The sequence below is a fragment of the Scomber japonicus genome, chromosome 17, assembly GCF_027409825.1.
Source record: "Scomber japonicus isolate fScoJap1 chromosome 17, fScoJap1.pri, whole genome shotgun sequence".
Taxonomy (NCBI): Eukaryota; Metazoa; Chordata; class Actinopteri; order Scombriformes; family Scombridae; genus Scomber; species Scomber japonicus.
In genome coordinates this window covers 570474-598018 of record NC_070594.1, presented here as the reverse complement: position 1 = coordinate 598018, position 27545 = coordinate 570474, and the positions used below count along the sequence as shown (strand labels likewise).

Genomic DNA, 27545 nt, shown 5'->3' with positions numbered 1-27545 from the left:
AACACTAAGAGGAAGGAAGGAAGGGAGGGACAAAGGGAGCAAGGAAAGGAAACACTAAGAGGGAATCTGATGCTAAAAACACTGTAAATGTGTCAGGAAGGAAGGAAGGAAGGGAGGGACATAGGGAGGAAGGAAGGAAAGGAGGAAGGAAGGAAGGAAGGAAAGGAGGAAGGAAGGAAGGAAGGAAGGAAAGGAGGAAGGAAGGAAAGAAGGAAGGAAGGGAGGAAGGAAGGAAGGAAGGAAGGAAGGGAGGAAGGAAGGGAGGAAGGAAGGGAAACACTAAGAGGATATGACTAACTCACACTGCTATAGTTACTATGGTTACTATAATAACACACTGCTATAGTTACTATGGTTACTACAATAACTCACACTGCTATAGTTACTATGGTTACTATAATAACTTACACTGCTATAGTTGCTATGGTTACTATGGTAACTATAATAACTCACACTGCTATGGTTACTATGGTTACTATAATAACTCACACTGCTATAGTTACTATGGTTACTATGGTTACTATAGTAACTCACACTGCTATAGTTACTATGGTTACTATAATAACTCACACTGCTATAGTTACTATGGTTACTATGGTTACTATAATAACTCACATTACTATAGTTACTATGGTTACTATAATAACTCACACTGCTATAGTTACTATGGTTACTATAATAACTGTCTTGAAATGTAAAATAACAGGATTTTAAACATGCAATTCAAAAGGCCATTAATCGTGATTAACTATGGAAACTCTGAGATTAATCTCGATTAAAAAAATTAATCGTTTGACAACCCTAGTATAAATATATAAATGTAACTTCATTTATTCATGTGAACCTGCTGCTGCTTTAAACTGTGAACTGACCTTTAACTGTTTGATGAGTCTGCAGATGAACTTTTCTTTATGATCCACGTTCACATGAAGCCGTGTCAATGATTCTGATCCGATTGATGATTGATCAGGAGAACGAGAGCAGGAGGAAACGGGAGGAGGAGAGCAGGAGGAAGCAGGAGGAGAAACGACGGCGAGGAGACATCAAGACCGGTGAGTCTAACTCTGTCAGTCCACCTTAAATCTCTGCTAGCTTCATTTAAAGACGCCAAAGCTGTCAGTCCACCTTAAATCTCTGCTAGCTTCATTTAAAGACGCCAAAGCTGTCGGTCCACCTTAAATCTCTGCTAGCTTCATTTAAAGACGCCAAAGCTGTCAGTCCACCTTAAATCTCTGCTAGCTTCATTTAAAGACGCCAAAGCTGTCAGTCCACCTTAAATCTCTGCTAGCTTCATTTAAAGACTCCAAAGCTGTCGGTCCACCTTAAATCTCTGCTAGCTTCATTTAAAGACTCCAAAGCTGTCGGTCCACCTTAAATCTCTGCTAGCTTCATTTAAAGACTTCAAAGCTGTCAGTCCACCTTAAATCTCTGCTAGCTTCATTTAAAGACTCCAAAGCTGTCGGTCCACCTTAAATCAGTTGATCCTGAGAGACCCCGTCTGCCCTGAACCTTTTTAATTTTACCTTTAAAAAGACAAATATTTGATTAGTTTGACTCATTAACATGAAGAATGGGGCCAGACAAAAGGTAGCTCAGAAAACTCCAATGACGAGCAAGACAATTGGTTTTTCGTGTCCCTTGCCCGGACGCGGGTCACCGGGCCCCCCCCCTGGAGCCAGGCCTGGGGGTGGGGCTCTGAGGCGAGCGCTTGGTGGCCGGGCCTTCGCCCATGGGGCCCGGCCGGGCACAGCCCAAAGAAGGGACATGGGACCCCGCTCCCACAGACCCACCACCAGTGAGGGGCCAAGAGGAACGGCCCCCCCGATCTGAACCCGAGCGGTGTTCTGTTATTGGACTTCTGTGCTCGTCACAGATTGTCCATAACGAACACCGTGTTCAAGCATAAGGAGGGGGGGGGGGGCCATATGTGCACTTGGCACCAGGACACCCTAGGCCGCAGTTCCATGATTGACTTTGTAGTCGTGTGGTCGGACTTGCGGCCGCATGTCTTGGACACTCGGGTGAAGAGAGGGGTGGAGCTGTCAGCTGATCACCACCTGGTGGTGAGTTGGCTCCGATGGTGGGGGGGGGGGATGCCGGGCAGACCTGGCAGACCCAAACGTATTGTGAGGGTCTGCTGGGAACGTCTGGCAGAGTCTCCTGTCAGAGACAGTTTCAACTCCCACCTCCGGCAGAGCTTGGACCACGTACCGGGGGAGGCGGGGGACATTGAGTCCGAGTGGGCCATGTTCCGTGCCTCCATTGTTAAGGCGGCCGACCGGAGCTGTGGCCGCAAGGTGGTCGGTGCCTGTCGTGGCGGCAATCCCCGAACCCGCTGGTGGACACCGGCGGTGAGGGATGCCGTCAAGCTGAAGAAGGAGTCCTATAGGACCTTTTTGGCCTGTAGGACTCCGGAGGCAGCAGACAGGTACCGGCAGACCAAGCGGAGTGCAGCTACGGCGGTCGCTGAGGCAAAAACCCGGACATGGGAGGAGTTCGGTGAGGCCATGGAGAACGACTTCTGGACGGCTTCGAAGAGATTCTGGACCACCATCCGGCGTCGCAGGAGGGGGAAGCAGTGCGCCGTCAACACTGTGTACGGTGGGGACGGTGCGCTGCTGACCTCGACTCAGGACGTTGTGGATCGGTGGAAGGAATACTTCGAAGACCTCCTCAATCCCACCGACACGCCTTCCAGTAAGGAAGCAGGGCCGGGGGACTCGGGTGTGGGCTCTCCTATCTCTGGGGTGGAGGTCGCCGAGGTGGTCAAAAAGCTCCTCGGTGGGAGGGCCCCGGGGGTGGATGAGATCCGCCCCGAGTTCCTCAAGGCCCTGGATGTTGTGGGGCTGTCATGGTTGACACGACTCTGCAGCATCGCGTGGACATCGGGGGCAGTGCCTCTGGATTGGCAGACTGGGGTGGTGGTCCCTCTTTTTAAGAAGGGGGACCGGAGGGTGTGTTCCAACTACAGGGGAATCACACTCCTCAGCCTCCCTGGTAAGGTCTATTCGGGGGTGCTGGAGAGGAGGGTCCGTCGGATAGTCGAACCTCGGATTCAGGAGGAGCAGTGTGGTTTTCGTCCGGGCCGTGGAACAGTGGACCAGCTCTACACCCTCTGCAGGATCCTTGAGGGTGCATGGGGCCCAACCAGTCCACATGTGTTTTGTGGACTTGGAGAAGGCATTCGACCGTGTCCCTCGGGGAGTCCTGTGGGGGTTCTCCGGAAATACGGGGTATCGAACCCCCTGATACGGGCCGTCCGTTCCCTGTATGACCGGTGTCAGAGCTTGGTCCACATTGCCGGTAATAAGTCGGACTTGTTTCCGGTGGGGGTTGGACTCCGCCAGGGCTGCCCTTTGTCACCGATCCTGTTCATAATTTTTATGGACAGGATTTCTAGGCGCAGCCAGGGTGTGGAGGGGGTCCGGTTTGGTGACCTCAGGATTGGGTCACTGCTTTTTGCAGATGATGTGGTCCTGTTGGCTTCATCAGACCGTGACCTCCAACTCTCACTGGATCGGTTCGCAGCCGAGTGTGAAGCGGCCGGGATGAGAACCAGCACCTCCAAATCCGAGGCCATGGTCCTCAACCGGAAAAGGGTGGAGTGCACTCTCCGGGTCGGGGATGAGATCCTGCCCCAAGTGGAGGAGTTCAAGTACCTCGGGGTCTTGTTCACAGTGAGGGAAGGATGGAGCGTGAGACCGACAGGCGGATCAGTGCGGCGTCTGCAGTAATGCGGACTCTGCACAGATCCGTCGTGGTGAAGAGAGAGCTGAGCCGAAAGGCAAAGCTCTGGATTTACCAGTCGGTCTTGGTTCCTACCCTCACCTCTGGTCATGAGCTTTGGGTTCCTACCCTCACCTCTGGTCATGAGCTTTGGGTCGTGACCCAAAGAACAAGATGGCGGGTACAAGCGGCTGAAATGAGCTTCCTCCGTAGGCTGGCTGGGCTCTCCCTTAGAGATAGGGTGAGAAGCTCAGTTATCCGGGAGGAGCTCGGAGTAGACCCGCTGCTCCTCCGCGTTGAGAGGAGCCAGATGAGGAGGCTCGGGCATCTAGTCAGGATGCCTCCCGGACGCCTCCCTGGTGAGGTGTTCAGGGCCCGTCCCACCGGTAGGAGACCCAGGACACGCTGGAGAGACTATGTCTCTCGGCTGGCCTGGGAACGCCTCGGGATCCCCCGGGAAGAGCTGGACGAAGTGGCTGGGGAGAGGGAAGTCTGGGCTTCCTGCTTAGGCTGCTGCCCCCGAGACCCGACCAGGATAAGAGGAAGAAGACGGATGGAACATGAAGAATGATTAAACTAGTCTGACTTCCTGTCTGACTTCCTGTCTGACTTCCTGTCTGACTTCCTGTCTGACTTCCTGTCTGACTTCCTGTCTGACTTCCTGTCTGACTTCCTGTCTGACTTCCTGTCTGACTTCCTGTCTGACTTCCTGTCTGACTTCCTGTCTGACTTCCTGTCTGACTTCCTGTTGTCTCTGCAGTCAGGAAGGCCGTCTCCTCCCAGGACGACGGTTGCATCATCGACAACCTGCTGGCTGAGATCAGGAAAGGCTACAACCTGAAGAAGACCCGGACCCGGTCTCAGAAAGGCCGCCTGCCCCCTGCTGGCAGGACGGGGGACGGCACGCATCACGGTGAGGACTTCCTGTTCCCTAAAGACTTCCTGTTTGTGTCAGCTGAACCCTAACGACTTCCTGTTTGTGTCTAACGACTTCCTGTTTCCGTCCTCAGATCATCACGTCAAGATCGAACGGTCGCTGGCTTTTGACCAACCGGACCCGGACCAGTCCCCTAAAGACCAGGACCAGGACCAGTCCCCTAAAGACCAGGACCAGTCCCCTAAAGACCAGGACCAGGACCAGTCCCCTAAAGACCAGGACCAGGACCAGACCCCTAAAGATCAGGACCAGTCCCCTAAAGACCAGGACCAAACCCCTAAAGATCAGGACCAGGACAAGGACCAGACCCCTAAAGACCAGGACCAGGACCAGTCCCCTAAAGACCAGGACCAGACCCCTACAGACCAGGACCAGTCCCCTAAAGACCAGGACCAGTCCCCTAAAGACCAGAACCAGGACCAGTCCCCTAAAGACCAGGACCAGTCCCCTAAAGATCAGGACCAGACCCCTAAAGACCAGGACCAGGACCAGGACCAGTCCCCTAAAGACCAGACCCAGACCCCTAAAGACCAGGACCAGGACCAGACCCCTAAAGACCAGGACCAGGACCAGACCCCTAAAGACCAGGACCAGACCCCTAAAGACCAGGACCAGGACCAGACCCCTAAAGACCAGGACCAGATCGCTAAAGACCAGGACCAGGACCAGACCCCTAAAGACCAGGACCAGGACCAGACCCCTAAAGACCAGGACCAGACCCCTAAAGGCCAGGACCAGTCCCCTAAAGATCAGGACCAGACCCCTAAAGGCCAGGACCAGGACCAGACCCCTAAAGACCAGGACCAGACCCCTAAAGACCAGGACCAGACCCCTAAAGGCCAGGACCAGGACCAGACCCCTAAAGACCAAGACCAGACCCCTAAAGACCAGGACCAGACCCCTAAAGACCAGGACCAGGACCCAGGCTCCTTTGAGGAGATCACATCGTTAGAAGTGAGGGAAGGTCTGGGTCCAGGTCCGGGTCCTGGTCCGGGTCCTGGTCCTGGTCCTGGTCCTGGTCCTGGATCACCAGGTACCAGCTGCTGTTTCACACCTTGATGTGTCTCTGATAAAGATGTAAAAATGGGGGGGAGGGGTAGTTGGGGGGAGGGGGGTCAGCTGACTGGTGGGGTGGGGGGGGTAGTGGGGAGGGGGTCAGCTGACTGGTGGTGGGGGGGGAAGTCGGGAGGGGGTCAGCTGACCGGTGGGGGGGAGGGTAGTGGGGAGGGGGTCAGCTGACAGTTGGTTGGGGTGGGGGGGTAGTGGGGTGGGGGGGTCAGCTGACTGTTTGTTTGGGGGGGGGGGGGGGGGGTTAGGGTTTCATGTTTGATCAGCTGATGAACTTTGAGCTGAGATGTGATTGGCTGGACGCTGAGTAGCCGACCAATCAGAGCGTGTGTTTGTGTGCAGGTGACCGTGGAGGCAGGAAGAAGGGCTGCGTGTCGCACTGAGGTCACTCACCTCCTGACCTTTGACCTCTGAGGAGGAAGAGCACTGGTTACCACGGCAACAGCATCCAAAGACTCCATGTTTTTATTTCATAACCATTAAAATCATTTATAAACTTCTGTTTGTTTGAATGTTACCATGGCAACAGCATCACTAGGGTGTGTGTGTGTGTGTGTGTGTGTGTGTGTGTGTGTGTGTGTGTGATCAGACTGAATCAATGAATCTGATTACTGATCATATTTCACTTCAATCAATCATCACGTGTTGCTGTGTGAGAGCTGAGGTGACGTCATCCCAAACCGGAGCATCCCCTCGTGCGGCGACGGGCCGCCGGATCACGTGACTCCGCGAGCGGGGCTGAGATAGTGATGATATGGATATTGATTATTATTATTATTAATTGTGTGTGTGTGTGTGTGTTTTACATCAGCTGTGGGTCTGTCAAATTAGCGTCACACACTCGGAAACGATCAGACCTTCACAATAAAAGCACAACCGTCAGTGGTTCAGTGTGACGTCATGATGTGGCCTCAACAGCTGACAGCGCGTTATTATCTGCTGCTCACACACACACACACACACACACACACCGGAGGGTTATTGATCAGGGAGTTATTGATCAGAGGTTTCAGGCTCTCGGGTTTTATGCTGAGGCTTTTATTTTGAAGGCTGTACTTCCGGTGTCGTCTCTAACCTGGTGCGTGTTGACGCAGCGGGTGGCAGCTGGTGCGTCAGGAGGAGACAGAGATGCCATAACAGCATCCTCACCGAGACACCGACCCACCGACCTACCGACCGGCCCACCGGCTCGCCCCTCCGGTCCGGTCATCTCCACCGGGACGTCTCTCATGCTCTGTCCGCCTCGCAGCGCGTCAGTCCGGGGTTTAATCGGCGGAGAGCGGCGGAGGTAAGCTGCAGGAGGAGGGCAGGGCGTGGAGGAGGGGAGCGGGGAGAGGTCTGTCTGTCTGTCCGGTTCTCCGTCAGCATGTCTCATTCTGTCTGTCTGCACCCCCCCCCCCCCTCCCCCAACACACCTCACCCCCCCTCCCGGTTTCATTCTCCGGTACCGGCTTCTCTCCGCCTCTGCAGGCCTGAGCGGTTTCCAGCTGTCCGGCCTGCAGAGGCGGAGGAGAGGAGGAGGAGGAGGAGGAGGCCCGCTGGATGAGACTGATGGTCCCCAGCATCCTGTGTGTATGTGTTATCCCGGGTGTGGCTCGTTTCAGGTGATGATGATGATGATGATGATGATGGTGATGGTGATGATGGTGATGATGATGATAATGGTGATGGTGATGATGATGGTGATGATGATGATGATGAGGATGAGGATGGTGGTGATGGTGATGATGAAGGTGATGATGATGGTTATGGTGATGATGGTGATGATGGTGATGGTGATGGTGATGATGGTGGTGGTGATGATGATGAAGGTGATGATGATGGTTATGGTGATGATGGTGATGATGGTTATGGTGATGGTGATGATGGTGGTGGTGATGATGAAGATGGTGGTGATGATGGTGATGATGGTGGTGATGGTGATGGTGATGATGGTGGTGGTGATGATGAAGATGGTGGTGATGATGGTGATGGTGATGATGATGGTGGTGATGATGATGAAGATGAGGATGAGGATGGTGGTGAAGGTGATGATGATGATGATGATGATGGTTATGGTGATGATGGTGATGATGATGATAGTGGTTAGGGTGATGATGATGATGATGAGGATGGTGGTGTTGGTGATGATGAAGGTGATGAAGATGGTTATGGTGATGATGGTGATGATGGTGATGGTGATGGTGATGATGGTGGTGGTGATGATGATGAAGGTGATGATGATGGTTATGGTGATGATGGTGATGATGGTTATGGTGATGATGATGATGGTGAGGATGATGGTGAGGATGGTGATGATGATGAGGATGAGGATGGTGGTGATGAAGGTGATGAAGGTGATGATGATGATGATGATGATGGTGGTGATGATGAAGATGGTGATGATGGTGATGATGGTGATGGTGATGATGATGGCGGTGATGATGATGAAGATGAGGATGGTGGTGATGGTGATGATGGTGATGATGGTGATGGTGGTGGTGGTGATGATGGTGATGATGGTGATGATGGTGATGGTGATGATGGTGATGATGGTGATGGTGGTGGTGGTGATGATGGTGATGATGGTGATGATGGTGATGGTGATGATGATGGCGGTGATGATGATGAAGATGAGGATGGTGGTGATGGTGATGATGAAGGTGATGATGATGGTGGTGATGATGATGAAGGTGATGATGATGATGATGATGATGGTTATGGTGATGATGGTGATGATGATGATGGTGATGATGATGATAATGGTGAGGATGATGGTGATGATGGTGATGATGATGAGGATGAGGATGGTGGTGATGAAGGTGATGAAGGTGATGATGATGATGATGATGATGGTGGTGATGATGGTGATGGTGGTGATGGTGATGATGATGATGATGATGGTGATGATGGTGGTGATGATGATGAAGGTGATGATGATGATGATGATGATGGTGGTGATGGTGGTGATGGTGATGATGATGATGGTGATGATGGTGATGATGGTGGTGATGATGATGGTGATGGTGGTGATGATGGTGGTGGTGGTGATGGTGATGATGATGATGATGGTGATGATGGTGGTGATGGTGATGATGGTGATGATGATGATGATGATGGTGATGATGATGGTGATGATGGTGGTGGTGATGATGATGGTGATGATGATGATGATGGTGATGATGGTGATGGTGATGATGATGGTGATGATGGTGGTGATGGTGGTGATGATGATGATGATGGTGGTGGTGATGGTGATGATGGTGATGATGGTGATGGTGATGTCACTGGTTGACCCGCTCCTCGGACACTTCCTGTCAGAATAAATTGGCCAGATGATTTTTACTTTTAGCTTTAATCTCTGTTTTAAAGGATATCGTGTGTGTGTGTGTGTGTGTGCATGTGCCTGTGTGGAGTACGGCCATTTTTTCTCTCTCACTTCCTGTCTGGACTCCGTTTCCCAGGATGCTCTGGGGTTTCCCAGCAGGCCAGTGAAGATGAGTGTGACATCATGGTTCCTGGTGAGCAGCTCAGGGACGCGGCATCGCCTCCCCAAAGAGATGATCTTTGTGGGCCGGGAGGACTGTGAGCTGATGCTGCAGGTGAGAGCTGCATCACCCACTATGACTTCACTATGACATCACTGTGACTTCACTATGACATCACTATGGCCTCACTATGACCTCACTATGACATCACTATGGCCTCACTATGGCCTCACTGTGACTTCACTATGACCTCACTATGGCCTCGCTATGACATCACTATGGCCTCACTATGACATCACTATTCCTCACTATGACCCCACTATGACATCACTATGACCTCACTATGACATCACTATGGCCTCACTATGACCTCACTATGGCCTCACTATGGCATCACTATGGCCTCACTATGACCTCACTATGGTCTCACTATGACATCACTATTCCTCACTATGACATCACTATGGCCTCACTATGGCCTCACTATGGCATCACTATGGCCTCACTGTGACTTCACTATGACCTCACTATGACATCACTATGGCCTCACTATGACCTCACTATAACCTCACTATGACCTCACTATGACATCACTATGGCCTCACTATGACCTCACTATGACCTCACTATGACCTCACTATGGCCTCACTATGACATCACTATGGCCTCACTATGGCCTCACTATGACCTCACTATGGCCTCACTATGGCATCACTATGGCCTCACTATGGCCTCACTATGACCTCACTATGGCCTCACTATGACATCACTATGACCTCACTATGGCCTCACTATGGCATCACTATGGCCTCACTATGACCTCACTATGGCCTCACTATGGCCTTACTATGACCTCAGTATGACATCACTATGACCTCAGCATGACATCACTATGGCCTCACTATGACCTCACTATTGCCTCACTATGACATCACTATGGCCTCACTATGACCTCACTATTGCCTCACTATGACATCACTATGGCCTCACTATGACCTCACTATGGCCTCACTATGACCTCACTATTGCCTCAGTATGACATCACTATGACCTCACTATGACCTCACTATGGCCTCACTATGACATCACATGCCTCAGTAATAATTAGTTAATATCAGAGAAGGTTGTTATAATGTTGTGTGTGTGTGTGTGTGTGTTATAATGTTGTGTGTGTGTGTGTGTGTGTGTGTGTGTGTTATAATGTGTTGTGTGTTGTGTGTGTGTGTGTGTGTTATAATGTGTGTGTGTGTGTTGTGCGTGTGTGTCAGTCTCGCAGTGTGGACAAACAGCACGCTGTCATCAACTACAACCAAACGACTGATGAACACCTCGTCAAAGACCTGGGCAGCCTGAACGGGGTCAGACTCACTTATATGTGTTTTATATACTATAATAATGTTAATATATATTTTAATAATGTTAATATATATTTTAATAATATTCTAACTAACAAACGTTCACGATGTTTTTGTTTCAGACGTTTGTGAACGACCTGAGAATCCCCGATCAGACGTACATCACCCTGAAAGTGTCTGACATCATCCGCTTCGGATACGATATCCTCACCTGTGTGTGTGTGTGTGTTAGTGTGTGTTAGTGTGTGTGTGTGTGTGTTAGTGTGTTAGTGTGTTAGTGTGTGTTAGTGTGTGTGTGTGTGTGTTAGTGTGTTAGTGTGTTAGTGTGTGTTAGTGTGTGTGTGTGTGTGTGTGTGTGTGTGTGTGTGTGTGTTAGTGTGTTAGTGTGTGTTAGTGTGTGTGTGTGTGTGTGTGTGTGTGTGTGTGTGTGTGTTAGTGTGTGTTAGTGTGTGTTAGTGTGTGTGTGTGTGTGTGTGTGTGTGTGTGTGTGTTAGTGTTTTTTATTGTTCTTAACTGCGTCTTCACATTCTCATGTCTACGTTCTGGAGAAAAGTCAACACAAAGTCCCAGAGGAGGCGCTGAAGGTCAGTGTGTGTGTGCGTTTTTCTATCCTGGTGGGGACCGACTCCTGGTTTCCATGGTAACGAGCATTGGAATCAATAGCAAACAGCCTCCTGATAGGCCCGGTCCCCACAAGGTTGGTTTTCCTGACTGTGTGTGAACCCCAGAGGTCACACACGGTACTGCAGTGTGGGGACCTTTTCCTGACAAAGTGTGTAAGTGTGTATATTAGCATGTTAGCTTCGTATTAGCATATTAGCTTAGCGATTAGCCCCCTGGGTTTCAATCCAACATTTGTTCAAATACTGAATATGAATTGTACTGTGGCTAACAGTGATGTCAACTGTATGCTAATAGATGTTAGCATTACGGGTCCCAACGAGGGGGGCAAAAAGTGGTACTGATGATGATGATGCTCAGGTGCATCATGGGAAATGTAGGCTGAAGTGTTTGTGCACTGAAAGTCAGGAGATATTTTAATTAATTAATGCTTTTGGGGTTTCCATGTTGGCTTGTTAATAGAAGTGCTGGAGATGAAAGACATGAGACACAGAAATATGATTGTTTGTTTTGAGTTCATGTGACTGAAATAAATATGCAGCTCAGAATCAGTTTAAATGTCTCAGTGGGTTGGGGTTAGGTTGGGGTTGGGGTCAGGTTGGGGTTAGGTTAGGGTTAGGTTGGGGTTAGGTTAGTAGAAGGGTTAGGTTGGGGTTAGGTTGGGGTCAGGTTGGGGTTAGGTTGGGGTCAGGTTAGGGTCAGGTTGGGGTTAGGTTGGGGTTAGGTTGGGGTCAGGTTGGGGTGAGGTTGGGGTTAGGTTGGGGTTAGGTTGGGGTTAGGTTGGGGTGAGGTTGGGGTTAGGTTGGGGTTAGGTTGGGGTTAGGTTAGGGTTAGGTTGGGGTTAGGTTGGGGTGAGGTTGGGGTCAGGTTAGGGTCAGGTTAGGGTCAGGTTGGGGTCAGGTTGGGGTTAGGTTGGGGTTAGGTTGGGGTCAGGTTGGGGTGAGGTTGGGGTTAGGTTGGGGTTAGGTTGGGGTCAGGTTGGGGTTGGTTAGGGTTAGGTTGGGGTGAGGTTGGGGTCAGGTTGGGGTTAGGTTGGGGTTAGGTTGGGGTTAGGTTGGGGTCAGGTTGGGGTTAGGTTGGGGTTAGGTTGGGGTCAGGTTGGGGTGAGGTTGGGGTTAGGTTGGGGTCAGGTTGGGGTTAGGTTGGGGTTAGGTTGGGGTTGGGGTTAGGTTGGGGTTAGGTTGGGGTGAGGTTGGGGTTAGGTTAGGTTAGGTTAGGTTGGGGTTGGGGTTGGGGTTAGGTTGGGGTTAGGTTGGGGTTAGGTTGGGGTTAGGGTTAGGGTTGGGGTAGGTTGGGGTCAGGTTGGGGTTAGGTTGGGGTTAGGTTGGGGTCAGGTCTGAACTGTCAGTGAGTGTAAACATCCTGTTTGTGTTCCAGCATGAGAAATACAGCAGTCAGCTGCAGATGAGTCTGAAAGCTTCAGAGGGAAAAAGAGCCGAGCTGGAGGAGCGAAGCCGAGCCGACAAAAGCCCCAGCGCCAAGACACAGGGTACGAAGTACTGCAAGTTATACTGCAAGTTATACTGCAAGTTATACTACAAGTTATACTGCAAGTTATACTGCAAGTTATACTACATGTTATACTACAAGTTAAACAGGGTATATAATAAATCCTAAACATTATACTGTAAAAAACGTACCAAACTTCCAGTAAACCATGTTGAATTCTTCATATTCTCCTTAAATGAAAGGAATGAGTCAGAATATGAACAGTGTGTTATCTGAAGTTTATCATTAAGCTCTAAGCAGCAGCAGATGGTTTGTACATGCTGCCGTGGTAACGTGTGTTGGTCTGTTAGTGGCAGAGACTCCGGTGAGTCGGCCCACGCCTCTCTACGGTCAGCCGTCCTGGTGGGGAGAGGAGGATTATGGGAATAAAGTCCAGACCAGCGATGAGCATCATGCAGGTAAAAGCTTCTGTTGCTGCTTCCTCTTCATGTCTATCATTTATCTCTATCTCATCATCATCACTTTTTATTTATTTCAATCCTCAGAAAACACACTGAAGGAGAATCGTTTAAACTTTGGACTGAGCGTGGTCGACTGTATATCTTTATTATGTGGGATACACTATTATTATTATTGGTATATTATATTATTTGTTAATTCTTATCAAACATTTGTTTTTTTTTTAATGATCTTTTAAGTCACAGGTATTAACATCCTCAGGTACAATAACACAGAGGTGTATGAGGGTAAATCTAATGTCTATGTAATCGTTGTTTGTCACAGTCCTGAATCTGAAGTGCTTGTTCTGGTTTGACATGAATGTTACAGTTTAGTACTCAGACACTTGACAGATACAGTCACTGATAAATCAATAAACATTTGTAGATATTCCTTCAATTCATGATCTCAATGAAATCTTTGTGTTTTCATCAGAGGTGCAGAGAGACGCCTCGTCTGTGGATCCGGATCTTAGCGGATCTCTGTCAGACTCGCAGCCAAAGACCTTCCCTTCGTACCACCGTGAGCCCAGCTACTTCGAGATCCCCACCAAGGACTTCCAGCACCCCAAAACGTTAGGGGCGGAGCTCCAGGAGATCCCCACCAAGGACACGGACACGGCCCCCGCCCCTCCCTCCCCCCCCACCCCGACCCCGCCCGTCGTCCAGAGCCACGCCTCCTTCACCATCGAGTTTGACGACTGCATGCCCGGCAAGATCAAGATCAAAGATCACGTGACCAAGTTCTCCACCCGCCAGAGGAAGCAGCATGCTCCGCCCACCAAGGGCACCACGGCCACGCCCACCGAGATGATGTCAGCAGAGAGCAAGGTGGCTGATTGGCTGGTCCACAGTGATGTCAGCATGATGAGGAGGCGTCCGATGTGTGAAGATGTTTACAGCACCAAGAGTGACCTCGCTATGAACATCAAGACACTCAAAGGTCAGAGTCTGTGTCATTAAAGGATCATTCAGCTGTTTTTCATTAAAGTTCATTTTAATATTTCCCTGCTGGTCACATAATAATGTCCATCCGTACTGGTTTTTAGCCACAAATTTCTGACTAAATGTCCATTAAATCGCCAGCGAATGAATCCTAATATTTTGTCCTAAAGCTAAACATCAAACCACTTCATGTTCAATCTGATTAATGGAGGTTTTTATTCTTGTCGTCAGGGCACCACCATGAGGACGGGACCCAGAGTGACTCAGAGGACCCTGTGCTTAAAGGAAGGAGGAGTAAATCCCACCACTCTGTCCACTCTCAACAGTCCATCCAATCAGAGCAGTCAGAGTCGTCGCAGCAAACTGTCCAATCAGTGCAGTCCATCCATTGCCAGCCGGCCGCTCCAATGCCAGTGCAGTACTCTCCACCCAGACCGGCCCCAGCCTCACCTGTGGCCCCAGAGCGGCCCCTGTCCCAGAGCCCTCCTCAGGCTCAGTCCCCTACCACAGAAACGCCCAAGCAGGGGCCACCTGAGCACCTCACCCAGCAGGCCTTCATCATCGAGTTCTTTGATGATAACCCCCGCAAGAAGCGCTCGCAGTCCTTCACGCACAACCCCGCCCACGCTGACTCCTACTCCGCCCTCAAAGCTAAGCTGGAGCGAAGGAAAGGTGGCGAGAGGCCAGCATCGGTGCACGGGAACATCCCTCCCACCCAGCAGGTGACGGTTCCTCTGAAGGGTCAGGGCCACGGTGGCCCCCAAAGGTCGAGCTCTCTTAAGAGGGAAAAGACGGAAGGGGAGGCAGCCTCATCTGGCTCCTCCTCTCGCTCCTCTTCAGGCATCGTCATAAGACCCTTTGGCAGCGTCGGAAAGAAGTCGAAGCTTGCCCAGGAGTTTGCTGTTGAATTTCTGAAGGATTCTGGTCAAAAAGACAACTCCCCAACGAGGGACAGGACATCCCCTCCACCAATGTCTGCGCCACCAGTGATGGTGTCACCTCCAAATGTAGGAATTCCCTCCCCACAAGAACCTCCAGCTCCTTCTGCAGTTTCCTACCCATCCTCTCCCTTACAATCCCATCCAAAAACCCATCCAATGTCAAAGTCCACGATCCCCACCAGCAGTCCTGGCCACACTGCCTCTCCGGTCCACTCCACAGGACCCAACCTAATGTCCCCCATACTGACCCTGGGTGTCCGTGGAGGAGACCCCAAAGGTTCTCCGAGGATGGTGAGGAATGAGGAGGATGACAGCCTGAGTGATGCCGGGACCTACACCATCGAGACAGAGTCACAGGACAAAGAGGTGGAGGAAGCTCGCAACATGATCGATCAGGTGAACTCGCAGTGACAAAAACTTAGATCCTCAGTGTCTTTACTAACTGCAGATGCATGGTTTCTTCTGTGGAGCAGCATTCATGGTTCTTACTGATAGAAAAAATAGAGACAAGTGCAACTCACTGAAAAATGATTCAAATCAGTGAATAGAAAACGACGAGTAAAATAGCACTTGACAAGTTTTCTCAGTATGGTGATACTTCAGTTGAAGCTGTGGGCATGACACTACTCAATCTGCTTGTACTGTGTAGTTATTCATGTTGCATCCAGCAAGCTGATACAGAAACAACAAAAACAAACATCTCTTGAGAGTTTCTTTGTAGGGAACCTGAGAGACTTAATGTGTTATATCCCAACATTTGACCTACTTAGAGCTGAATCTTCCCCAACTCTGTCTGTGATGACATTGTCGATACAAAAACAATGTTCCACAGCTGAGAACTGGAACTATTTTAATGTGAGACGGGGTTACCTAGGCAGTGTTTTAAACTGCTTTGGGGATGCATGAAACCTCTTGTCCTTCTTGCTCCTTCCTGTTGTGGTGGTCCTGCCCCCCTCTTCATGCATGCCCTGTGCTCTGACAGGTGTTTGGTGTCCTCGACTCTCCAGAGTACAGTGGTGTGAACACAGGAGTGTATAGGCCTGTAATAAATGATGGCAAAGATGAGCAAGCTAACCTGCCTAGCACTGTGGACCCGTTGCATGGCTTTATCCCAGCTGCTCTCTGCGGCTCCCCAACAGGCCCCATACAGGTAAAAACCAATGCAAGACTGAATCAGAACCTGGAAAACCTGTGTAGCATGTTTTGATCCCAGTGCATGCAGACTAGTGTTGTTATTCCTTCAGTTTCTCCTGTTGCATATTTTACTCGGGTCTTGTTGGACTTTAGTCTTCTTTATTACAATCTGTTCATGTTGTTCATCAGGTCTTTGTATGTTCCAGGTTCCTCCTCATGCAGCAGGTCTGGAAGGACCTAAATGGGTTTCCCGTTGGGCCAGTCTGGCAGACAGCTATGCTGAACCGGGTTCCACTCCACCGCAGGGGGAATGTCTCGAAGGTGCTTTTGAAAATCTGAATTTGATGTGTTTAGAACTTTATATCAACCCTGCATACTTCCATGTGGTAGTAATATAAGCTCTATATCTGGATATGTTACCTGGATAATCACATCTGGGCCTTTGCATTTACACCTGTGGTGTCTATTAAGTGTTGCTCCTCATTGGAGTCTTAAGGCCAATTCATGCTTTCCACATTCAGTGTGTGTATAGTTTTGGATTGTGGTTCCATTCATTCTACAATCAGAGACACGTTTCACATGTTCACAAGTAAACAAAGTAAAGTCTAGTCTATGAAAGTTACAATCTGCTGTCCAGTGTTTCTCTGATCAGCCTTTAAATGTAATGTAATGTAATGTAATAATATGTTTCTCCAGCTGGACTCACTGGCTTGTATTAAACCTGTAGTGTGAATGAATGCACACTGCGTATTCTCCACAGGCAGGACATACGTACCAGAGACTAACGCCAGCCAAGCTTCTGGTTAACTCTCTGTTCACTTGAATGGAGATAAAATAATTGAATTGTGAAGCTCTTCTAGACTTTCCAAATGTTATCGGAACAAACAATATCTACAATACAATAATTACGACATGAAATTGTGATAGGGAAAAAAGTAATTTTGCACATGTGGAGTGTTTTTGTAATTACTGTAGTTTCACTGACAGAAGTGGGAGACAAAATGTCTGCACCCCCGCTGTACACCGGTGATTTCCTGTATGCTGCTGAACAAGAAGAAAAAGTGGAAAAAAGAAAAGCGACAGCTTAATGAGGACAGGAGTATAGTGCATACGTACAGTAGATGAGACAGGCTGTGCAGTTGGCAGTGAGTACAGTTTGTGGAGTCACGCAGACATTTACAGAAGGGCCACAAACCCCCACTGGCGAAAATGAAATGTACGTCATGTAGACCATACAGATGTGGAACACATGAATTGGTCTAAAAGAGTGGAGGAAAACCAAAAATAAGTGAGAAATTGTAGAAAAGTGTGTTTCTACTCAGCAAACTGTAATATTCACACTGGCATAAGGATAGCCAGCCGTAACTGAATATATACTTCTATCTATGACAGCACCGTTTACACCTAACGCTGTTGAGACGTTGTTGAAAAATTAAAATGACTTTAATTTATTTTATAGATTTGCGCTTCATGAGCCGGTCGATGGGAAGTTACAACTACGACAACTCTGAGTCTGAGTCAAGCCACAGCTCCAGGACCAGGAGGCTGCTGCCCCAGGTGCCCCCAGAAAAGCTGGATAGCACCACCCCAAGTATCCTGATTCGCCATGAAGCTTTCCAAGGTCAGGAGCCACTGAGCAAAGCCTCTGGTACTCCCCGCCCACAGGACTCCACGCAGCGCCTGTCCGTCCAGGATGACGTAGACCCAGACAGTCTGAGTGACGCCAGCCGCTCAGATGATGGACCCATTCTGGAGAAATCAAAGAAGAATCAGGCCAGGACTGGAGCTCCTTCTCTAGGGAGCGCAGGTCCTCAGCTCAAGGGTCAAGAGAAAGTGTCTCCATCCACCAAATCAACCTCCTTCTACATTGGTTCTGAAGACAGTCCAGCCAAACCTGATCAGGCCAGGAGTCCAGTGCAGTCTGAGAGGACACGAGAACCCCCAGCAAAAACTCCCCCTACAACCGTGCTGATCCGACACCTTAGCGGGCATGAACCCAAGAGGACAGGCGTCAAACCCAACAGCTCCGCTCCAAACCTACAAACACAGGACAAGGATTCTGTCCCCACTAAAGACGGCTGCATGTCGTCCTTCGTCCGGCAGGAGAGCTTCACCAAAGACCGACCCAGTGACACCGTCCAGATGAAGAAGCTTCCCCACATCTCCAGCCAGCCATCCATCAGAGACATGGAGCAGAGGAGGGAGAACATCCAGGACACGCAGTCCTTCCTCCAGGAAACCGAGGGAACTCTGTCCTCTTTGGACACCAAGTTTCCATCTTCTGGCTCTGGTCGTAGCTCAAAGAAAGGAGGCTCCTCCAGCCACATGGACGACTCACTTTCTGGTGAGTCCGATGTGGACACAGCGAGCACCGTGAGCCAGGTGAGTAGTAAAAATGCTCCAGTCAGTTCTGTTCCTAAAAAGCGTCCAGCCATCAGCAGCCTTCAAAAGGAGAAGTCCTCCTCCAGCCCGTCAATCCAAGAAAAGGGACGGCAGCTCACTGCCCGTGAACGCCTTTCTGAGAAACGCCGAAACCAGGCGCCTGCCGATGCATTGAGCAAAGCAGAGGCAGCAAAACGCTTTCAGATGCGCCGCAGTGCAGGAAACCGTGGCTCTCTGGATCTGTCTGAAGGCCAACAGAGTTCAGCTCAACACTGGACTGAAACAACATCATCTGACCATGAAATTTCCCGTCCGTCCAGCCGTAGCAAGAAAGTCATCGCCCCTCTTCAAAAAGAAGACAATGGAAAGACGTCTAAGACAGCATCTCAGCAGGTTCTGACACGCTCCAACAGCCTGTCAGCGCCACGGCCGACCCGGGCATCAATGCTTCGACGAGCACGTCTGGGGGAAGCCTCCGATAACGAAGGTACAGAGACTGACCGGGCCTCCCAAAATTCAGACCATATCACTGCACCTCCCAAAACGTCTGCTGAAGTGAAGAAGCTCTCCAGGCTGGACATCTTGGCAATGCCAAGAAAGAGGACCGGCTCTTTCACGACTCCCAGCGACAACGAGACGTCCTCCACGAGCCGGACCGGGTTCTCCAATCGGAACTCAGAGTCTGCTGTGACCACCAGGAAGACGTCGGTGGGTGACGCCCGCCAGGCAGCTAGCAGAGGGGGCGCAGCTCCAGGGAAGCAACCGCTGACCCGTACCCGGTCCAGTGGAGCCAAGTACACCAGCACTGGTGAGTCCAGTTCCTATAATATACTGTTCTCCAGTATGTGGTTACCCTGGACCATCTCCACCATTTTGATGATTGATAGAAATATACAAGAAACTCATATTGAGAGGATGAAAGACTATTCAGAATGATTGCAGTGCCCCGTCAGTATCTGATGATGTCATCATTATAGAGTCCGATGGCTGCAGGGACAAAGGAGCTGAACCGCTCTGTCTGACAGCACAGTGAATGAGATGAGCCTCCGACTGCTCTGCTGCACTGTGAAGGTGTACAGAGTGTTTTGGGTTGTTCATTACGGCCTTTACCTTTGCACCTGTAGCCCTTTCTAACCCAGTGTCTCTAAAGCACCGGTCGGTCAGGTTTAACCTAAATATCAGAATCTGAATGATCTTTATTGGCCCAGTATGTTTGACTCCAGTTTAGTAGCTCTCAGTGTGCTCACACACAACACGACAATCTGCAAAAAAATATAGAAGGAAAAGTTGGAAAATAGAAATAAAATACGTTGTGATTTAATTTATTAACTTTTAATAAAGCTTTCAGTACTTGAGAGTTTTTGATACCAACACATTTCATTCAGGACCAGAAGAGTTTAGAGATTTAATAATCTTGAAATGTAATTCACTGTGATTCCCTCTAATGAATGTGAGGTATAGTTTTTATGCCCTGAATTTAATGTTAGTGAGGTCAGGCTTTGTTTTAGCAGCGTGTTAAATGTCTGACCTTTTTCTGTCAACTGGATCACATCAGATTTTCATCCCCGCCGAGTTACTGCTGTCGAGCCCCTGGAGTCTGCTGCTGTTACCATAGCAACATAGCTTTACAGTGTCAGCCTCCATCATCCTCATGTTTGGAATTGGGGTGTGACTGTGTCCTAATGCATTAATCAGGTCCTGACTGTAACTGAAGGCAAAGCAATATTATGACATCGTGACTTTATCAAGTGAAATTCTCTTTAGGGGCTTGAATGAGCGTATGTGACCGTTGCTATGGAGACGCCTCCATTCAGAGCAGCAACATCAGAGTTTTATCATATTCAGAATAAAACACTGCACGACAGCGGCCGCTTTTATTAAAAGTTGGTCCAAAATCCTAATGAGAATTTTTAACACCTCGATCTGAACCCTCCATCGTCTGCACAGCAACAGTCTGAAGCTTTCTGATTGGATGATTCTTACAGCAGTGCTCTCCTCTTTTTCAAAGAAGCAGCATTTATGTCACAGTGGGTTGTTGTTTGGACAGAAGATTAAGAGTTAAGGCACCTCTTCTGATCCATAAACTTCTTGAACTTCTTCTAGTCTAAATTCTGAATCTTTTTTTTTTATTTTTTTATTCTTTATTTAGGTATGGCAGTACATGTCACAAAGGCAAAGGCAGTACCATCTTCTCCACCATCCAACTTTTACATTTTAAGTAAATAAGCATATAAAATAGTAATTAAAAAAAAAGAAAGAAAAAAGGGAAAGAAAAAGAGAGAGAGAGAGAGAAGAAAGAAAAGAGAGATAAACCATAAAGAACTTTGTACAGTTTGGGAGAGAATGTCCTGATAGGAGGAAGTGACCAACATGATTCTTGGTTAGGTGGTGGTGGTGGTGGTGGTGGGGGGGCGGGGGTTATGGGTAGTCTTCAGCATGTATGGGAGAAGCAGAAGCAGTTCTCAGTGCATGGCAGGGGAGAGGTGGATGTGGGGGGGGGGTGGAGAGTGAGATCAGAATATTGACAGGTCGGTATCAGTGTCAATCTTCAGCCATTTAAAAAAAAAAAAAGGTGAGAGGAAAGGAGAGACAACAAAACCTAACTTCTGAATCTTAATTATTTGCAGGTTCCCGTCACAGGCAGAAGGGCTCAGACTTCTCCTCTTCCTCTGAGGAAGACTATAAGACAAGCACCAGTAATCAGAAAGCCAAACGCTCCTCCCATCCCTCCGCCCAGACGCCTCGCCACCGGACAGCCGCCACCCGCTCCAAATCGGTCTCCCTGGAGACGGAGGAAGATGAAGACCAGAACGAGGTTGACCCCTACCAGAACTGGTCCACGCACAGCGCTGAGATCGCCAAGTAAACAGCTATGAAATGTTCACACATACTGTACAAACTGCTGCTGGTTGATACTGAACCTCCACGCCCACCTGCTGTCTGTGTTTCCCTTGCAGGCTCAGTCAGGACTTGGCCAAAGATCTGGCCATCCTGGCCAAGGAAATCCACGATGTGGCCGGTGACGGAGACTCACCGAGCTCCGGCATGGGCACCACCACCTCACCCAGCTCACTGCCCAACACGCCAGCCTCCACCATCTCTGCCAGGGAGGAGGTGGGCCACGCTTCCAACCAGCAAACATCCCTCACACCATCACCACCGCCACACATACCACCACATCTAAACTGGGAACACACTACACCATTTATAACCTGGATCTTAACAGTAGTTTGTTCATAACCTGGGACTTTAAAGATGGCAGACAGGAAACAGGTCAGGTTAGTGAGGACAGTCTCTGTGCAGAAGTTTAGGATTAAAATCTCATTTATTCCACAACATGTTTAATGTTTTAATTTATTTTGTGATCTGCAGAAATCTAAATATAATCCTGAATCCTATCAGTAACTGTTTGATGCCAAGTCACCTCTTCATTCAAAAGTCTTACAGTGTGCTCCCAGTTTGAAGAGGAAGAGGTTTTTAGTTTTACCCCTCAGAGTTTTAAAACAGAAATGAGCTGGTAGGAGAAGTTTAGCGGTCCAGGTCTCAGGTTGATTGAGGAGCCTTCATCATGCTTTGGATTCTCATGATTCATTTCTCTGTTCTGCTGCACAGAGGCCATATCCATACTTACGTGGAGTTCAACCATCTCAGGTGTCTAACTCTGACTCATCACTCCTCCTGCCCTGTGATTGGTTCTCCTCCTCCACCATCACACCTCCCATCACTGATCCTAACACTCCCCTCTCACCAGTGTTGGATTGTTCTGTGGCACATTTATTCTTCTGATTCTGACATTTGTCTGGATAAGTGTCGGTTGGTCCTGTATGGAAGATTATTATTGACACACTCCTGAGTCAGCACAAAACAAATCCAGGCTGTAATCCTCTACGGCACGCCACTCTACGACTGTATTCTCCCTTTCAGTGTGGTCACGAGGGTCCATGTAGTCCCTCAGCAGACGTCTACGTGGAACACAGAAAGCAGGATTTGGCCTTAACTCTGCTTTATGTCATAGACTCTTAAAGATAGTTGTGGGTATTCCCTCTCCACTAAAGTCAAGAACTCGTCTTGGGTCGTGGAATCAGATGCTTTCAGGTCAGACGTCAGGTGATTTGTAGTCATAACAGTGATGTTATCCAGTCATATTGTTTCTTCAGGGAAATACTAGTTAAAGTGTTCCAGGAGGGCTTGAAGGAGGGAAGGTGGTCAGTGTTTCCCTGACAGTATGAGGCCTGAGCAGTTAAATATGCCACCTCATGTGTTTTTGGGGCTTTGGCGGGGTGTGTTTGTTGCATTAGGACTTTCTGTCGGCTTTGCACCTTCCACTGCTTTTGGCAGAAACATCTACTGAGAGCGGTGCTTCAGTTTCAAGTGTCGCAGCATTTTTACCGGCTGTAGGCTTTCATGTGCAAACACCTGAGTGCACACCTCACGTTGGGGATGTACTGTAATAACAACACATGTGAAGTCATACTGGATATACTCCTGGAGACTTTGGACACTCCTGTCAGAGATTGATGGTGCTTCTCCACTCTCTGGCCTCTACAATGTCTTTGGTCGTTATTATTAAATAATGTCCATGACTTAAAGCCGTGCCTTTTGATTTGAGCTCATTTGTTATGAAGTTACCCTGCATACATTCAGGGTTAGGGTTACAGTGTTTCCTGTCAAATCGACCTGTAACTGTCACTAATGTTATAATCAGCTCAGAAAAACAAAACATTGATGAGTTTTTATTTGCAGGTGTTGGTTTGATTTCTATCTTAATAATTAATGAACAATTTTACACTAAAATACACTATTTATTTCACACATTGTCAAAATCGGGGTGTGACCCCCCCCACTGGTGGTTGTGACCCCACTTTGGAAACCCCTTCCCTATTCTGTTATATCCGGTCCAGCTCTGTGCTGCAACGCTAATCTACTCACTCTGTAACTGGCTCTACCAAACCATCTCTAACCTACTCTATTTTCTATCTGACTGTGATCTACCGACACCAGCCAACCCAACTCCACCTGCTATTCCTGCCTTCACCCCACCACTCTGTACTGTAGTATAATCTATAACCTACCTGACACAAACCTGCTCTGCTCGACTTTATCAGGGTTGCTTTGAATTAAAATTGGTCTCTGTTCATTTTAAGATCTTGATTTTCAGACTGATTCCTGTTCAGATTTGTTTCGTGCTCACTCTGAAGTTTTCCACCTTAGTAAACTTCCATTGTCCTGCACCTTTAATGAACTGGTTTTACTGGTTTTGGGACAGTTCATGGAGCTGTAGCTGGTGACCAGTAGGATCGTCCTGCACCTCCTCACGTCTCCCTGTGGTTGATGATGCGCTGTATCCCAGCAGTACTAAAATTCACTGCATACACTGTTGCCCCCCCCACCATCGCAGCTGCATGTTGACTTGGTGCATGCGTTCACGGAGCACCGCCATCACTGTTCAGCTGCTCACTGGCTTGATAACCAATATTCAGAGGTTGGATCACCGGAGCCAGACTCCCTGTATTCTCTTTCCAGCTGGTCCATCATATCCCTGAGGCCAGTTTAAACTACCAGAAGGTTCCGCCAGGTTCTGCTGCCGTCTCGGACCTGGACGCAAACATGAATGAGCCGGAGCCCGGTTCTAAGCAACGCCGTCCATGGAACCGTGAAGAGGTCACTGTCTAATCCCACCGAGGCTACGCTCACACTGCAGCTGCAGAGTTTTACTTCTTAATGTGACTCGTGATGTTTCTGCTCAATATGAAGTTTTCCTCTTAAACATCTGGATGAAAATAAAGTAGACTCCATTTGTTGATGATAGTGTCAGTCAGTACATGAAGTCATATTATTCATTTTTATTAATGTTGTTTAACCCTCCTGTCGTCCTCCCGGGCTTTCCGTCCTTCCTCTCTCCCTCCCTCCGTCCTACCTTACTTCTTTCTTCCGTCCTTCCTTTCCTTCCTCCCTTCCGCCCTCTCTCTTTCTCCCCCCCTCCTCTGTCATTCTTTCCATCCTTCCTCCCTACCTATTTTCCTTCCTTCCCTCCTTTTCTTCCTCCTTTCTCCCTCCCTCCTTCCTTCTTTCCTTCCTTCCCTCCTTTTCTTCCTTCCCTCCCTCTTTTCCTTCCTTGACTCGAGGACAACAGGAGGGTTAATTAATTAAAATGTAAATAGTTTTAGAATTACATTTTAGCACTAATAAATTACTAATATAAATATCTATACAGTATTTTGTAGAAGCCTCACAAACTCAGGTTTCTAGCCTCTCCTCTTGTATTAAAGACAGATGTGGATAAATGTGGATCTGTGTGGATCTTCAGGTGTGGCAATGCAGCAACAGGATAAAGTCCTGCTGGTGCCCCCTGGAGGCTGCAGAGTTCATAACAGCCACAGTATTAACAAACAACACCCAGATGATTTGTCTGTTCATTGAGTCTCTCTGATGTTGGAGGTAAACATGAAGTATGAAGTTTATCCTGCAGGTGGCGCCAGAGGACAGGTGGAGTCATTAAAGTCTTGTCTCTTTGAAGCAGGAGTGACATCATCAATCTGACCTTTAGTGTTTAAAATATCTGCTAGATGACGAGAGTGGGAGCATCATCTAACAAACAAAGTCAGACCTGAGCCTGCAGTGTGAATGAAGCCTCAACAGTTCACAATGAAACTTGACATTACTGCAACTGCTGCAGTTAGTTTTGGTGTGCTGGGAACACAGGATGTAAGCTGCTGCTCATGTTGTGCTTTCAGCTTCCTACTTGACTTCTTCTTAGTCTCTGAATAACCTCTTTCAGGTGATCCTTGACAACCTGATGCTGAACCCAGTGTCGCAGCTGTCACAGGCCATCCGCGAGAACACGGAGCAGCTGGCCGACAAGATGAAGTAAGGAAGCTATTGATTATGATTGTAGCTGTAGCATGACGTTCAGTCTCTATGTTAACATTTACTGCAGCTCTGTGGATCACACCCGGACCAGATCAGACCGGAGAACATCCTCGGCCTGTCTGGGGAATAATATGGACAGCAGTGAATGGTGCCACATTTTAACTTCATCAGACTCATGGCTGCTTAATTCATGATGTGTCTGACTTGTTAATGCTTACAGTTCATAAGTACACGACATCTAAACATGTTAAATATTTACAACACATTCAACTGTCACTTAATTTCCTTTTGTTTCCTTTTAGTTTCAGGCCGGCTGTAGTTTGTTTCCCACACAGCTGTGATGAAACACTGGAGAACAAATGCAGACACTCCACATCCTGCTGCCATTATTACATCATTTCCTTTAGTAAAACTACTAAATCAGACACAGTTCAGTTTTCTGTAGTTTGTGAATGCTGGTTTGGTCAGATAGGAACCAGAAGTGGATCAGAACTAGATTCATATGTCAGCCAATAATAATAAAGGTTCTGCCTCATCTGCATATTGTTGTGGAAATCATTTAACACTGTAATCAGATCCATTCTTTGGGTCAGTTTGAGTTCAGGTCTGAGTTCAGGTCTGGTTCTGCTGGGTTGAGGTCTGTGTGAGCTTCAGGGTTTGTACATCAGAGGTTGTTTTGACTCCATGAAGACCTCCACACTAAACCTGCAGTCGGTTCTCAGGGTTCTGTTCCAGAACAAGGCGGAGGTCTGGGAGGAGATCGAGGCCAAGATCAACGCTGAGAATGAAGTCCCCATCCTGAAAACCTCCAACAAGGTTCTTCTGCAGATTCATGGATTATTTGTTATAACACTCAGGATCTGATGTGAGCACAGCTAGACCTTTCTCTCCTGTCTCTGTTTCATGTTGCAGGAAATTACCTCGATTTTAAAGGAGCTGAGAAGAGTCCAGAGGCAGCTGGAAGGTAAATATAGATTTGCTTTGACATGTTTCATCATGTGTAGGAAGTTCTGTGACCTCATCGTCCTCGCCAACATAGCTGCAACATAAAACATTAAGATTACAAACCATGTCATTATTTCATTAGGAGCAGGGTTAGGTCTATGCTGTAGGTCAAACCGCAGTCTGTTGTGTATGTGGCATGTCGACCACCTGCACGCCACAATAAGAAATAAAATACTAATTAAATAGATTAAATATAAAAGAATAATCAGTCGTATTACTCCTGTGTTTGGTTGAAGCTCGTTGACCAGCATACAGACTGATTCTGATTAAACAGAAATAAACCATCAACAGTGTCAAAAGCTTTTGAGAGGCTGATGAACAGAGCTGATGGAGCTCATGACTTCACTGATCTGGTTCACTCTCAGCGCTCTCATAGCGTTACCTGCTACAGACACAGCTGTAGACTAGCTGCTGAACATATTTAGATATTTCCCTCAGGAGTTGGTGGAGAGTAAAAACAGCTAACAGAGGGAATATTGGACAGAAACACGATGAACTAATGACTGATAATGTTGATCAGTAACTGCTGGATGTGGAAGTAAACATCTGTTTGATAACATTTTCAACATATCAACTTATCACCAGTTAATGCAGGTTTGACCTGAAGCTGATGTACTTGGTCCAGGTGTCTACAGTAATGTCCTCTTGTTGTTGCCGTAGTGATAAACACCATCGTGGAGCCCGGCGGGAGTCTCCAGATTGCAGCTGTCGGCACGTCGGCCCCCAGTCAGACTCCTCAGGTGTCCTCAAAGGAGAAGAAACCTGCTTCCAGATCCCGTGGTGTCCCCCCAACCTCCAACGCCAATGAAAGCACCAAGAGACCACCTCGTGGACCCGACGGGGCCCACTACATGGCCTGAACAGGCCACCGTAGCACCTCTGGACAGTGACTGTGCATTCACTCCTCCTGCAGCCACACCTTCCTTCCTGTCCAGTCATCAGAGCTCAGATGTGGTTTTCTGTCTGTTGGTTCACCAGCAGGCCCTTATCATGACCAACTGCTGCTGTGCACCACTGATGATTTGATTATATATTCACATTCTGCAAAAGCTCTTTAAGCTGCATCCAGTTTGAAGTCGGTGAGGCAGCATGCACAACACGAGGGCCTGAAAGCTGCTCACAGAAATGAAATGCAGCCATGATTCATG

At 48.5% G+C, this 27545-nt stretch overlaps 2 protein-coding genes across 2 annotated transcripts in view; both read left to right on the top strand.

The window, feature by feature from the left end:
* The window catches only part of LOC128377442 (inverted formin-2-like), a 27697-nt gene extending 21975 nt beyond the window's left edge, over window positions 1-5722 (top strand). Inside the window, exons 19-21 of the mRNA XM_053337394.1 lie at window positions 971-1070; window positions 4487-4639; window positions 4737-5722. Of these exons, the coding sequence (XP_053193369.1) occupies window positions 971-1070; window positions 4487-4639; window positions 4737-5722 (1239 nt within the window). The remainder of the gene's footprint in view (window positions 1-970; window positions 1071-4486; window positions 4640-4736) is intronic.
* A 3485-nt stretch (window positions 5723-9207) lies between these two features.
* Window positions 9208-27257, top strand: cep170bb (centrosomal protein 170Bb). The gene is made up of 19 exons (XM_053337300.1): window positions 9208-9312; window positions 10467-10556; window positions 10676-10754; window positions 11079-11137; window positions 12552-12663; window positions 12980-13081; window positions 13557-14063; window positions 14297-15402; window positions 15989-16199; window positions 16366-16461; window positions 17600-19330; window positions 21150-21384; window positions 21480-21636; window positions 22135-22173; window positions 24046-24183; window positions 25301-25389; window positions 26115-26208; window positions 26305-26356; window positions 27058-27257. Exons 1-19 carry the CDS (start codon window positions 9208-9210, stop codon window positions 27255-27257), a joined length of 5202 nt encoding a protein of 1733 aa, XP_053193275.1.
* The last annotated feature ends 288 nt before the right edge of the window (window positions 27258-27545 follow it).